Source organism: Acanthochromis polyacanthus, chromosome 22 (assembly GCF_021347895.1).
Source record: "Acanthochromis polyacanthus isolate Apoly-LR-REF ecotype Palm Island chromosome 22, KAUST_Apoly_ChrSc, whole genome shotgun sequence".
NCBI classification, from domain to species: domain Eukaryota; kingdom Metazoa; phylum Chordata; class Actinopteri; family Pomacentridae; genus Acanthochromis; species Acanthochromis polyacanthus.
The window spans coordinates 18247339-18262048 of record NC_067134.1 but is presented as its reverse complement, the minus strand read 5'-3'; the positions used below and the strand labels follow the sequence as shown (position 1 = coordinate 18262048).

Genomic DNA, 14710 nt, shown 5'->3' with positions numbered 1-14710 from the left:
GAAACGTTTAAACCCTTTAAATGGGGAAATCTTCAATTTATGACGCCTTTTTGTTCACATCCAAAACTGTCCGAACTAACTGAGCTTCAAATAACATTCAACATTTCTTTGTTTTTGATTGTATTTCTTCCGTAACTCAAGCCAGCGTTTCTAGAGTGATTTTTTTTCTAAATATTCCTGATATCATTTCACCTCAGCTTGACATTTACATTAACTACACTTTTTATATTGCTTTCAACCACCATATCCAAACAAGAAAAAAAAGCAGTAGACATGGAAATGCTCACATTAAAACAGCAGTGACCTGTTAAATATGCAGTTATGCAGCGGCTAATGGTTGCTGCTTGTCATGGAAAGATGGAAAGGATGGGGAAAAAAACATTGTAACTTTCAGAGACAACAAATAATCTAATTTTCTTTTTGTAAAGGAAAAGTTAATAACTACAAAAACACATGCTGGCTAATTTCATTAGCTTACATTGAGTTTTTGCTGCTACTTTGTGTGGTGTGACCAGTACTGCCTTTTTCTGCTATAGTTAGCAAACATTTAGGATGAGTCAGGATGTATTTTTTGGCTCCACTTAGGTCCTACAGATTGTACAAACAGACACACACAGATTGGAGACAGGTGAAGTTAAGATAACGTTGCTCAAGTTGACAACAAGCCGGTACAGCTACTTACAACGCTGGCATGGGATAATGGTTGCAGCTGCACTATTTTGTTGGTTCTCGTGTGTTCCACCTTTCTGGCTGTAAAGAAAGTGAAGCCAGATGTGGTCAATAAGGCTGCTGTGGTCTGAGAAGCTGCCATTCTCGCGACATCCAGTGCTTCTGAAAGACTGTTGAATCTTTAACGTAAGAAGTAGCGAGTTTTACTGCTAATAAATTCAAAGCTTAGTTCCTAAGAAAGTGTTTATTTCTTCTTTTATAAGTCACATAATGCTTTTAAGGTTTTAAAAATGTCTGTATGCACGATTTAATCTAAATTTATGCAACTAACCTGTTTTATCTAAACAAACCTTTGAGAAAATCTTTAAATCAAGCAACACTTCTTGTTGGATTTTACGGTTTTGTGCTGTACTTGTAATTGTCAGTCTCATGGCAGTTTATGTGCAAGTTTGTACGTACACTACTGTTCAAAGGTTTGGTGTCACCCAGGCAATTTCATGTTTTCCATGAAAACTCACATTTTTATTCATGTGCTAACATAACTGCACAAGGGTTTTCTAATCATCAATGAGCCTTTCAACACCATTAGCTAACACAATGTAGCATTAGAACACAGGAGTGATGGTTGCTGGGAATGTTCCTCTGTACCCCTATGGAGATATTCCATTAAAAATCCAGTGAGAACAGTCATTTACCACATTAACAATGTCTAGACTGCATTTCTGATTAATTTAATGTTATCTTCACTGAAAAAAACTGCTTTTCTTTCAAAAATAAGGACATTTCTAAATGACCCCAACCTTTTGAACAGTAGCGTTGGTGTAGGTGTGACAATAATCTTTAATTATGGCCTTAATATGTTGCAATGTTTAGTCACAATGCTTGTTCTATTGCGTCTATTACAGCAGCTAAAGATGCATAAATTGAAACGAACAAGATGAGTGGCGATAATGATGTATGCATTCTGAAAATTCATGTTGTGAGCATATGTTCTATGTTGCAATATGCGTTAAGTGTCTCTCAACAAAATGATTCTTCCCTCTAAAACCCAAAACAGACCCAGCAGGTTTTGACATGTATTTATGATGTGTAGCCTCCACACTTTGCTTCTATAAAAACCTCTCCTTTACATCGTGGATGGATGCTGTCCAAACAATGGAAATTTGCCTATTAAGGCCATGGGTTACAAATGGTGAGTGAAATTCTTCATGCTGTTTAATAGAACGCATCTCCTGCTGTCTTTACAACACAAAAAATATCCTATTATAAAAAACTTCCATGCTTTATTAGGAGTAAATGGAATTTTAAGTACCTTAGGAAGTAAATACATTCACTAAAGCACCTTAAAATGTACAATAGGCACTTTTTTATTCATAAGGTGACAACAGGACCCAGTATGTACTGTTAGATTTACAGACTAAAAGCTAAACATTCCATTTGGTAAAATTTAGGGGCGTGACGATACACTTGGCTCACGAGACGATACACGATATTGGGTTCACGAGACGAGACGATATTTTCGCATTACTTTAAGAAAACTAAAATGACAAACTATATAACTGGACAAAAAGTTTTTTTATTTGACAGTCACAAAAAAAATGCACGGGCATTTTGAAAATGTTTTGTAACTTACATCCATGCATGACTGAAGCATGAGCTTTTAACTGTTGACCTTCTTTCCACAAAAATACATATTTCTTTTTTTAATGTGCAAACAATGTGCGCAAAACTGTAACCAAAGCACTACTCTGTTAATGCAGAGTGCAAAAAAGTGCAAACTTTAGTCTTCGACTCTTTATAAAGGTTCGGGACCACTGTGCGTGTAAAATGCGTACCTGACCGAATATGTATGGAGGAGTCGCCGAAATCCCAGGTTTTGTACCACAGAAAACGGCCTCATATCAGCTGCAATGAAAACGCCGATTTCTCTCGTTATTGCCATGGCCGTAATGCTTGAGTCTGGAAGTTTAGGTGCAAAGGCGTCAGTCAGTGTTGTCGGGCCTTTAGCTGCTTTCATCACAGGTGCAGGTGATTTTAGCGAGCTGTGGTAGCTCTGTATGTGTCTTAGCATAGTACTCGTGTTAGCCGCGGTGTACAGCATTATTTTCTTACTCTGCTTACATATTGTCCATGTCTTGTCTGTCACTCGGTTGTCGTTTATTATCTTCACTGGGTACCCAAAATGCTGCCACACAAACGACTTAAATGTGGCGGGGGCATCTTCATTGGTGATGTCAGACTCTGACATCATTCTGGCTAGTGCTGCTGCAGTATTCCTTCTCCTTTTTGTCAGCTTTTGGCAGACTAAACGCAGCAAAGGCACATTACTGCCCCCATAGGTCACAAATAGATGTTTCTATTGGTCTGATAGGCTTCTGCCCTGTGCCCGCGAGACAGCTTTTCACTTAAATGAGAAATATCGTCACGATTTAATCTCGCGAGATCTCGTCACACCCCCAGTAAAATTCCATTTTTTGGGTGTCAAACTGCAGCTGCCTCACAATCCACCAAGTTTATTCACTTCCTACAGCTGCTTCTGCTAACTCTGAAACTTCTTAGCCACAAGCAAAGCTCACCAAATGCTGCTGGCTGCAAGAGTGAACACAACACTCTTTATGTACTCCCAGTGGATTACTATTACCAAAGGCAATGTCACCACAACAATAGAAGAATCTGTAGTGTTAGCACTTCACACGACTAATGTGGCTAACATTAGCTTTGATTATATGTCCACAGTCAGAGCTCTGCGGAAACTGAGGAACATACAGGGATGCCATTAAACAAGGTCTGGGTGGGTTACTGTGTTTTCTTGTTGATGTTGTGCTTCAGTTCAAACAAAACTCAGCTGCTGTTTACATCTGTTTACTTTGCTGCTGCTCTCTGTGTTTACAAATACTGTGTTTTCATACAGCTAAATTCCCAATAAAGCGGTTCTCGTACACACATTTTGCAGTTTCTGTTGTCAGAAACAAAACAAGCATGAAACGCAATCCATTAATACTACATGTTAGCCAGCAGTGACATCAGAGCCCTTTCCAAAGCTGCTGCTTTCCACCACAAAACTATTGATTTTAGAGTGCAGAGAGAGTCTTCTTCTTGAAGGGGGCGTGGACAGCTGCATTTAAAGCTACAGACACTGAAACAGTGCCTTCATAAAGGGCTAAAATCAGGGTTTATACAGTCATGGTGAAGCAAATTTTTACTTTTTTTGTAGCATAACAAAGGAAAAATCTGGAGTTGTGGTTATTTATAGTTTATTATGCTGTTATTTTACTGGTCCGGCCCTCTTGAGATCAAATTGGGCTGAATGTGGCTCCTGAACTAAGATGAGTTTGGCACCCCTGATGTAGACAAACACTCAAGAATCTGAATCCCTTATTATCCCATATTGTTCTCTGTGAATGATGTCCGAGGAGCCTCTGAGACTGATTATAAACTATTTTATAGAACCACTCTGTTTACAGACTCGTTCTTGGTAATAAAACTATAATACTAAAAATATAGTGTGAATGCATCAACTTGTATTCGTTCGGAGAACAAAACTCCACATCTGGACCATTACAGGGACAGACAACACAGTATTGACCTCCTCTTGCATCAGCACAGCGCATTATATTAAATAAAAGCAGAGGCAGTCACTTCCAATAATATTTTGGGTAAATCCACAGAGGGTGGACCTGCACTGACTGCACCACATGGCTCGCTTCAAACTGCAGTCACCACCTTAATGGAAGAGACCAACAGGTCTTAATGGATGTACTTTTACTCTAAATGAATGCTTTTTTTCTATATCTAGACTGGTCCACTCAGGTGCATTTTGCAGATGTACAAATGGGTAAATTTCTGCTTTTAAATAGCTGAGTATATACAGATGTCAGCACTCGAATGGCAAACTTCTGCCCAACTTTCTAAACAATACAATCAACCACATCTCATGGGTTTTTATTGTCGCACTGTAGCACAACTTTCCCACATTATCCCCCATCTGACTCGATAAAATTCACTCACCCTCCTACACAGGCCGATACAGCCGGCTCCATAAGTATTTGAATTGCAACAACATTTGATGTTTTGGTTCGGTACTCTTGATGCTCTGGATGTGAAAAGACACAATGACTATGAGATTTAAAGGAAAAATCCGCCCACGGATCCTCCTACGCTGTTAGATATCCAACATCAATCTGTGATGTTCAGTGCATTTCAGGAGTTATTTTATAATGAAGGGCTGCCATTATTGTGTTTTTTTTTTTTTCGTCTGTCAGCCTTCATTGTCTAGCTCCATTTCAGGTAGTGATATCCTTCATTCTCCAGAATTGTTTTACCCCTTCCTAAAAATCCAGCAAATCTGCAGCAGCATTGCATTGTGGTCTGTTGTAGCTAGTAGGCAGAGACGTTATTATTTCTATCTTTACTATAATGAGATTCTGTGGAGTATCAAGGATACTGAATGAACAAATAAAAAGGAGCACAGTGCTTCTATATTCCACAGAAAGAAAGATTCCTGCCAAAAACATTTTCATTTTACCTTGTGATCAACCTTCCGTCTGTCTAAACTCTCAATTTAAGCCTTTTAACCTCCTAACCTACATTTAAGCCTATTGTAGGGAATAAATGAGAGCTGTAACTAGGAAAAGCAGGCATGTCAAACTTTAAATTTCTCCGCATACCAAAGCTGTGAACATGGAGCCATGTTAAGAGTGAGCATTTAAACAGATTCGAGGATAGTGTCCTTTTTTAACCTGTCGGCAACACTCTGTTTACCCGTTTAAACATCAGATGGACTAACCTGCCCAGCCAAATGCAAATGAGGTAATATATATCTAAAAATGCCCCAATTTGCAGCAATTTCCAGAACAGAAATCTGAATATATAGCTAAGCAGACTAAAAAAATGTGTGTTTTATTATTCCAATTTGTCAGAGTTAAAGGTTTTTACCAAGGAAATATCTCTTTTTATCACTACATCTATCAGAAACTACTGTCAACAACCAGACAAAAAAAATCCATTCTTCCTCTGCTTTTAGGAATAAAATGTTCCATAAATCAAGCTGTGAATCGTACATTCAAAACCCCCCGAGTAGAAACCTTGAGAACATAGTGTAGACAGTAATAAAAGCGGAAAGTTTCGGTGAATGTAAGTGGTGCTGAGGTGGACATTTGTGGCTCGGAGGAGGAGAGAATACTCATTTGGAGAAAGAGATAGAAATGGTACTGTTGCTACTCTGAAGGAAGACACATTATGGCAGAATTATATCGTAGAACAGGGGTGTCAAACTCATTTTAGTTCAGGGGCCACATTCAGCCCAATTTGATCTCATGTGAGCAGTAAAATCACAGCATAATAACCGATAAATAACCACAACTCCAAATGTTTTTAGAGCAAAAAGGTACATTCTGAAAATGTTCACATTTAAGGAATTGTTTGGTTTTTTTTGCAAAACCACTATGAAAAACTTGATATTTATGAAGAGAATGAAGTTTAATTTCAACAACATTATGCCTCAGTTTATCATTTACACACTACAACTTCCAGATCACAGAGTGTCTACAAAAGAACCAAACATTCAGTCATCTGGAACTGAATAATGTAGGATTTTATGTTATGATCAAAACAACAAAAGTCAGACAAAAACAAGACAAAAAAAAAAATGAGACAAATCGACAAAGGCGAGAAACAAAATGACAAAAAATGGATAAACAACACAAGTGAGACAAAAAAAGACAGAATGACAAAAACGAGACAAAAAATAAAAGCGGGAAATAAAACAACAAAACGTAGACAAATGATGAGATATATAGGAAACACAAAATGACAAAAATGAGAGACAAAACAACAAAATCATCAGACAAGCAACAAAAGTGAAACAAAATAACCAACAAAAACGGGACAAAATATTACAAAAACGAGACATAATAAGACAAAAGAACAACATAGTATTTTACTTTATGATCAAAACAACTTGTAATGGTCTAGGAATTATTATAAATCTATGGTTTTACAAATTTACAATTTGCAGTTAATGTCTTATCTGGAATTTTTACACTTTACAAAATCGTCCAGCGGGCCGGATTGAGCCCTCTAGAGGTCTGGTTTTGAGCCGTGGGCCGCATGTTTGACACCCCTGTCTTAGAATCCTAAAACTGACCAATGTATTAAAAAGCACGTTTCTGCCTGCGGAGGTTCAACTTGCATATGACAGCGTTTAGCTAGCAGGTTTGTTAGCTGAGCAGCTTTCGCCTTTGTGAATAGCATATATGTAGCCACCAAATTCATATTTCAGAGCCCTTTTACAGAGTTTTAGCTTCAAAATGAGACAGCTCCCCTCTGTGTGTGACTGATCTGCTGTCAAACCAGCAGTAAGTGTGATCACCTGCACAACAGCTCACCTGTCTTTACTCAACACTCCGCTCTAGAAAACTCCGGCTCAGACCTCACTGTCGCTGCCTGATCGTCAACCTAGATTCATGCTTCGTCGTCTGCTCATCACTTTCAATCTTCTACTGCTACACTTCCAGAAGCCCTGAACTCTGACCAAGCTTCACCTGGGAAGGCAAGGTCACACCTTTTGGAAACAAACTCCTCCTTCACTAGTCTCTGATCTCGTTGTTCTCGTTAGTGTCTGCACCTGGGTTCTCCGTAACCCTGTGACCATCAAAGTCATTCAAATAGTTTCAAAAATACAAGGAATTTTGAAGATAAAATTTGCAAGTGGAAGAATACAAAAAATTGGGATGCTCCATTTAGTGTAAAAAGACCATTAATTGAGACTCTCTGATGGCAGTTTTGAAGGTTTTACCTCCTTTCTGACAAAAGTAATATTACATAGATCTAATGTTTATATTTCATCCTATAAAATTACTTTCTATATATTCAACTAGTTAAAATAACCAACAAGCTAAAGCCTCACTGATCGTGCTAATGTTGTTTTACTTTCAGACCTGCTCATTACCTATAATATTGTCTGCTAATACTGTCTCGGTTTGTCCCCTGAGAGCACCAGTGTCCGCGTTGCTCTTGCTGTCAAATTGATGCCAATTGACTGAGGTAGCTGTCCACACCGTGCAGCAAGAGCCAATTGACTCCTGACCCACCCGTGCAACAAAGCACTGCCTCCCAGTGTTCCTGAATCAATATGGCCGCTCCGCATCACAGCAGCGCCCCTCAGATTGGCTCCCCGTGCGCTGACCTTCCCGAGAACCCGAGCGTGCATCGACTGGTCGGGCAGGAGGAAATGGACCAGTCCTGGTCTGTTCCTGCCGCAAAAGCTGCAAACACACAAACACTTGGGGACTTAAGGCCAACTGAGAAACTTCCCATGGACTGCTAATTGTTTTCAGAGACACAACCTGGAGTCTTTCTGAGCATCTGGATTTAGAATATATTCACATACACTCCTGACTTTCTACTTTCTTCTTCAGCCTCTAGAACATATTGTAGGAAATCACAGCTCTCGTTGCACTATAGAAATGAGGTGGAACTGCCTACTTTTAAGCGCCATTAGGCAAATTATCTTTGTAAAAATGCCATCCCATTTGACCGAATCACACACTGATGCTGCAATGTAGAATGTGTTATGCTGCACATTTGTTCTGTATGTCCAAATGAAGTTTCTGCTGCTGAGATGAACTTTATGACTGCGAAGCATGAGAACATTGTCATGTTTTATGTCTTTAGTATCACAGAGTGAATGTACTGATAAAAATTTGTGCATTTTATGTACCTGATTAATGTTGGATATTGATTATTTTTTTGTAAAAGTTATATTAATCGTCACTGAAGAGTATTTTGAATGTGTTTGAAGTGTAATAGGTCATCAGTATTCATTTATAAGCATTACACATGGTCATTGTCTTTTATAAACTGTCAAATGTTTGTTTAGTGCAGTCATCATTTGTGCTGCCACAGCTGTATTTGGTCTGCTATGTCCAGTCATCTATGATGGCTAATGTTAGCTACTATTAGCAAGCTTTAACCCTCTAACCTGTCCAGCAGTTTCTGAGTGTTTTTTGCTACCGTCACTTTTGTCCTCACTGTAGGCTCATTTTAACCTGCAATATACAGCCCATCATTTCTATGGAAACAGTTCAATCGCAGCTAAAAGTATAAAGAATGCAAAAAACTCTTCTGTGAAGTATAACATGCTGGTGTCATAAATTATAAAAAAGGACAGAAATGACAGTTGAATTCGATTTGAAATCAACATGTTCAACATTTTCCAGTCTGAACCATGTGCCACATAAGAAATGTTCATGTACCTTCAGAAAGCTGAAAATCCAAAAATAATTCCTGATTTTAGTTACTTCAGTTACTTTCATATATGGTTGATTTTTTTAGGATTTTTAGAGAAAATGTGCCTTTAAAAATCGCCACCAGGTTTTAGGGTTGAGGGGTAAATAGATATTGCTGTAAAAGTAACTCTTTTCCACTTGAGCTACTCTACAGTAACATTTTAGCCCCTCTGTTTCAGCATAACATTACCACTTTATTGTGACTTGTGAGACAAGACAAGATTTGAGGAGCTGCTTGTATCCTTCTATATGCTCGCACAATAGATTTGAGTTGAAAGCACTGTCATAAATCAATATTTAGACTCTGCAGAGGTGGAGTGGAATGCAATGCTTCAAACGGAGCAGAACACACTGTTGCCAAAAATGAACAATAGACCTGCCCATCTGCACATCTACGTTTACTTGACAATTTTTTTTTCGTTGACATTTTACTTTAAAAATTCTTCTTTTTTTGACGTTATAACTTACTTGCAAGATACAACTCGACCCATTTGTGGAGTTTTAAAGTCACTTGAAATGCGATATGTCTGAGTGTTCCATAGTCAAAGATGTTTGGGCTAGACTAGCCGAGCGGCAGAATTGCTCACCGTCCATTTTTGGATAAGGCGAACTCCACTCCCTCCCTTTGGAAAGGCATCAGGCGCTGCAGGAGCTTGTGAGGAAGGCCTGACAGTTGCCGTGACCATCTTGTATCACAGCAAGAGGTCTGTAGACCATTATCATCCATTTCCATTTCTAAGTCCTCATCAGTTTCTTGGTCCTTGCTCACTCACCCAGCTCTGATTTCAGGCTGCCAAAAAAAACAGAAAATATACATTTAGGAACGGTTTAGTTTGAATTAGCATCTAGATAGCACTTTAGTTTAGCATACTGCTTGCTGATTTAAACAGGTTTTATAATAATGGTATGCCACAATCCGCTGCTGTCTACTAGAATTGACAGGAATACCATCATTAGAAGCTGGATGACGCAGCACAGTGGACACAGAAAGTCAGAATTTGAAATGAGATTGTGAAAGTTGCCTGTCTCAGCCACCTACAGTGACAACGGCAGCAACTTCTCTGTGTTGCCTCATCATTCTGGTCAAGTTTCTGCATCTACATGTTACTAATCATGAACACCAACATCCCAAAAAGTATGAAGGCTAAAACAGTGAGAGCCTCCAGTAAGGACAGAGAGACAGCGATGTCCACAGTAAGCAGCCATGCATAGCATTTATGTGTATTATGAAGGTATTGGTAGATATTATACGAGTGGAATAATCAGTGGTGGAGCCAGACATTTTTATAGTGGTGGACAGGCTGACTCACTTTGGGATGGCGCAATGTCTTCTTCTTTTTATTTCTTTACCAAATCTCTGAAGGCCAAATAGTCTTTTTTGCCATTCATTCTGGTCATTTGCTAAAGCAGGCAAGTCAGCCATGTACAAGTAAATGACAACTCATTTACAGATATTTATATGTAACCCTTGACTGACACAAACTGAAAATGGTTGCTCAAGTTCTGCTTTTATAATTGCAGGAAAAGCTCAAAAGATAAACACAATTTTGATCATGCAAGCAAGACTTGTGTCAAAAGTGTTCTTGTTCTACTCAGGACGCCCGACTCGTTGAGACGTCACACTGTGTCCATCCAGCCTTTTCTTTCTTTCTTTTGGCTGCAGGTTCTGGGTCAATCTAGCAGTTTGCATCACTAGTTTCTCGAACTCTTCAAAGTAGGTTTCATCCCCACAGTCTTAAAGAGACCGTGCAAGAGTGTCAACTAAATTCACAGCTTAACTGAAATCCTATGCACTTTAACTAATAACAACATGTGCAGACACATTCATTGTCCACATATGAAAACAGATGCATTCTGATACTGTCCATAAAGTGGAGTTGCTGCAAAATCTGTATGAACATTTTCTGCTTGGGCACAAGTGCTTGGTTGTATGTGGTTGAAAGTAGGTGGCGGCGCTGCTAAAATGTACGGGAACAATGGCTGTAGAGAAACGGTTCCGCAAAGAAAGGTAAAGTAAGAGAGGCCCTAGACTACTGTCAATGTAGAAGTGCTGCAGATGCCCATATATGCATAGTTGTTGCTGTTATACTACTTAAAAAGTCCACAGAAATCTACTTCAAAGTCTCCCTTACATACATGTGCATTAGATCAGGTCACATCTACGTATTCGATGCATGCACACTGTTGCTTTGGTACCATACTCATGAAAATATTCTGTGGAGAGTCGGTGCAGACTGTCGCAGACTTGGGGACATGAAGAACTTCACGTCATCTGAACCTTTGCAGATTGTTGCATACTCAAGGACACAAAACAGCAAAAGACTGGTCTGATGAGCTTCACAATTTTGGTTGGGTGGCAACCTTTCAGCTCCAGCCCTGGGAATGATCACTGTAAAGTGTGTGTATTTTCATTAGTACTAACTTTATTCAAACCTCAACAACCATATATGAGATGCATCACAATCAGAGTTCACATGTGAGGAATTGGACTTGTGTGTTTTGGTGCTCGATGCTTACAAATAGGAACTATAAAGAATGGCAAAATGTTTATTCTAATACAGTACTGATAGCAAGTCACAAAAAAGTGTAGCAAATTGATTATAAAAGTAATACAGATATTTGCACTGTTATTTGAGTGAGACAGCTGCACAGACTATTAGCCTGGGAATGTGCTATATCTACAGTATTTAGTGTAGTTCTCATTTGTACATTTAGGACACTGAGACATAGCATTCTGTAACAACAGCCAAAGCTTTAGAGATTAATTATCTACTGAAGCAACCAAAATTAGTGATATTATGATTTCAGTGGCAGTATCCTGCAGATGTAGCTGTATATGGAGTTTCTCAACACCTGTCATCATTTTTTTTTTCTGGCTTGTTGACTTTAAAAGCAACATGCTAGACAAAATGGCAGCCGAATAAACAACTAAAATCCCCAATAACAATGGGTTGATACAGACTAAAATATGGATGTAGCATGTTTAGCTAGAGCTAGCAAAACAAAGTGCTAGCTTCTTACCTGAAGAGATCAGAGTACTCTTCGCATTCATGTTCACTGCTGACTAGCTTGTATTCTGTGTGTCTACATATAGCGGTACCGCTATGTTGCTGTGTGAGCTACATGTGAAGTGTTAGCAAAGCGAAATAAGAGCTTTATGTCTGAGTGTGTGGACGGTTTTCCTACCGGTTGGCACAGTGGGACGAGGAGCTGCAGTTACTCGGTTTAAAACTGCATACGACTGAACTGGGACACTAGAACAGTTTCGCGGCAAATTGGAGGTACACTCGGTTTATTTCACCGGGCAAGCCGCTGCGCTCACTGCCTATGCGACGTAACTTCCTGACATTCTTTATTTAGCCGCGACTCACCTGAAACAATAACGGATTTACATCATTGAGTGGGATATGTCAAACAAATGACGAAATTCGCGGACAAACTGCGTACGTTAGTGATGCCATAACGCAAAAAAAATAACCGTGCGACGGCCAGACGTGACATATTTCCAACGGCCTGCGTGCGGAGCGTGAGGATCTGACGCACTGAGCCGTTGCCTCCTTCACTCTGCCACAAACACGAGCTGCTTCACCCTCGGTGGAGACAACGGCTGTGCACCGATTGTAAACCAAGAGCGGTAAGGCAACGTTAGATATCTGCGGTGTCCTGTCCAGCAGCTGCCAGTTTTATCTACCATTAACCGGGGTGGTTGTACCCACGTAACACGACCTTTGTGAGCCTTAAAACGCGTCTCTTTGGCTGCCGTGTGACAGCGCAGGGCGCCGGTGTTTAGTCGTTTTCAAGCGTTAGCAAGCCGCGGTGCCAGGTAAGAATGTTAGCTTAGCCCCGACTCGATCTCATCCCGAATATGTTCAAATGCTCTCCGGCAAAAGTACACACCTGGCAACCAAAATCAACATCTAAACTGTAAGAAGCTATACTTTAATTCGGCTTCCTTTCATAAAACGAATCGGCAGTTATTAAATAATGCTGTGTAATTCAATAACTTTTAGGCCTGGTTCGACTGTGTCTCTCACTGCAATCTGCCGCAACGAACAGTGTGTACTAATCATGGTTAGTCCGCTCACTAAATTGAGATTTAATTGAATTATTTCGCTGCTTTGGGAAATATTTTATCCGCCGAATTTTAGTTCCAGATACCCTTTATCTGACTAAAGTGTCTCATGTTGTCTGGAATTCGCAGGTCTGTCGCTACAAAAGAAACATTAAGTCGCCAAATTTGTAATGGGTTTTGGTGCGACTGGTTCGCTAAGGAATAGCGAGTGAGAACTATCAACAAATAACATTTAAGTCGCATTGCTCCAAATTATTGATCAAAACAATCGCATTTCCACCCGCCTGACTTGAACTTTCCCCCTTTGCTTTAACATGGAGTGTGCTTTCGTGTCTTGGTTGTGTATGACTGAGTGTTTAACTTATTAGTCGATGGAAGCAAAAGGAAAACAAGCCACATGTAGTAATAATGAATGGCACATTTCATTGCGCAGTTTATCAAAGATACCTGTGAGTTTACCAAAGGGGCAGAGAGGGTTGATGTTGGATTAAGACTCGAAGAAATAAAAAGTCATAATTGTCTGTCATTGTTAGTCATCTAACATTTGTTTCTGTTTAATTCTATAAATGGTTAAAAGGAATGATTGAATCATGTATTTTTAGCACTGACATGCAGTAGTTAAGTACATCTCCAACACTGTTGTGAGAGAGGGTTATAAAAGTGGACAATAAAACCTGACGTGGACTGGATTTATCCCGTTCAAAGGCCATAAATCTTTGATAAAATATCTCAGTTTAGTACTTGGTTCATAAGTAAGCCATAACCACTATGATTCAGATGCACTAACCCAGACAATTATCGCCTCATTGACTTGGTAGAGATGGCAGTGAAAGAGTTGCCACCAATGAGGCTGAGCATCATGATGGTATCATTTTCATTATGGTACCAGCGGAGCCTGGTGGGTGGAGAGTGGATGCTGGTTCAGTCCCTCCGGCTGCTGTTTTGGAGCATGGAGATGATGTGTTAATCTTTACAGGGCTGGCAACTCTGCTGTGCAGCAACATAGTCCGTTTTGAACACCGTAACGTGCTCTTTTTGCAGAAATAGTTTCTATATTTCCCATCTGTGTGAGACACTGTGATTTAAGGATTTTAAATTTGATTGTGCCCATGCTGGAGTGATGTATTTCACCTGCTGGGTGAGATATGGTGCATTAAAGTACACTAAGTTTTTCTCTTGTGATCGTCTGCATTCTGTTGCAATCTCCTCTGAGGCTTAAAATAAATGCTAATAATTGTTTGCCAAAACGGTTTCACCCGGCGGCTGCTCAGGCCACTACAGCTGCTGCTCTGTTGACCATTCATTACGCAGGTTAGGGCGTATTTGGAGCTGATGACATTATCAGATATTGAGGCTGCCGTGTAATAGCTTTCACCAAAGATGTGGCCCGATGACTAAATAATTCATCGCCTTCCAGGGGGAAAATCTCTCATTCCTATAATATTTGGTCTGGGCCATTAAATAATTCATCCACCTATCCATAAAGTGTTTGTTCAATTGGTGACCTTTTCATGGGATTAAGAAAGCACAATAATAAATTCTTCAGAGACATGGCGTAACGAATGGTACAATTATGAGGCAGGATTGGATCGGATCGTTTGTCGCAGCCTGGTGTTGGTTGCTAAGTGACAGCAGGAACTTTTCCGCCCACTGTGTTTGCTGTTAAAGTCTGAGTGACTGA

At 39.7% G+C, this 14710-nt stretch overlaps 2 protein-coding genes across 4 annotated transcripts in view; one reads left to right on the top strand and one right to left on the bottom strand.

Annotated features, from left to right (window-relative positions):
• Window positions 1-12459, bottom strand: part of zranb3 (zinc finger, RAN-binding domain containing 3) — a 96143-nt gene extending 83684 nt beyond the window's left edge. Inside the window, exons 1-2 of one of the 3 annotated variants that reach the window (XM_022206435.2) lie at window positions 12144-12459; window positions 9545-9747 (exon numbers count right to left, since the gene is read on the bottom strand). In XM_022206435.2, coding sequence (XP_022062127.2) covers window positions 9545-9690 — 146 coding nt within the window. In that variant the 5' untranslated portion in view covers window positions 9691-9747; window positions 12144-12459. Of the gene's footprint in view, window positions 1-9544; window positions 9748-11978; window positions 12123-12143 lie in introns of those variants that run through there. The other 2 variants (XM_051942162.1, XM_051942163.1) reach the window with 2 other exon arrangements.
• The window catches only part of LOC110959550 (R3H domain-containing protein 1-like), a 49370-nt gene continuing 47119 nt past the window's right edge, over window positions 12460-14710 (top strand). Inside the window, exon 1 of the mRNA XM_022206437.2 lies at window positions 12460-12591. The gene's annotated coding sequence lies outside the window, so the exon portion shown is untranslated. The remainder of the gene's footprint in view (window positions 12592-14710) is intronic.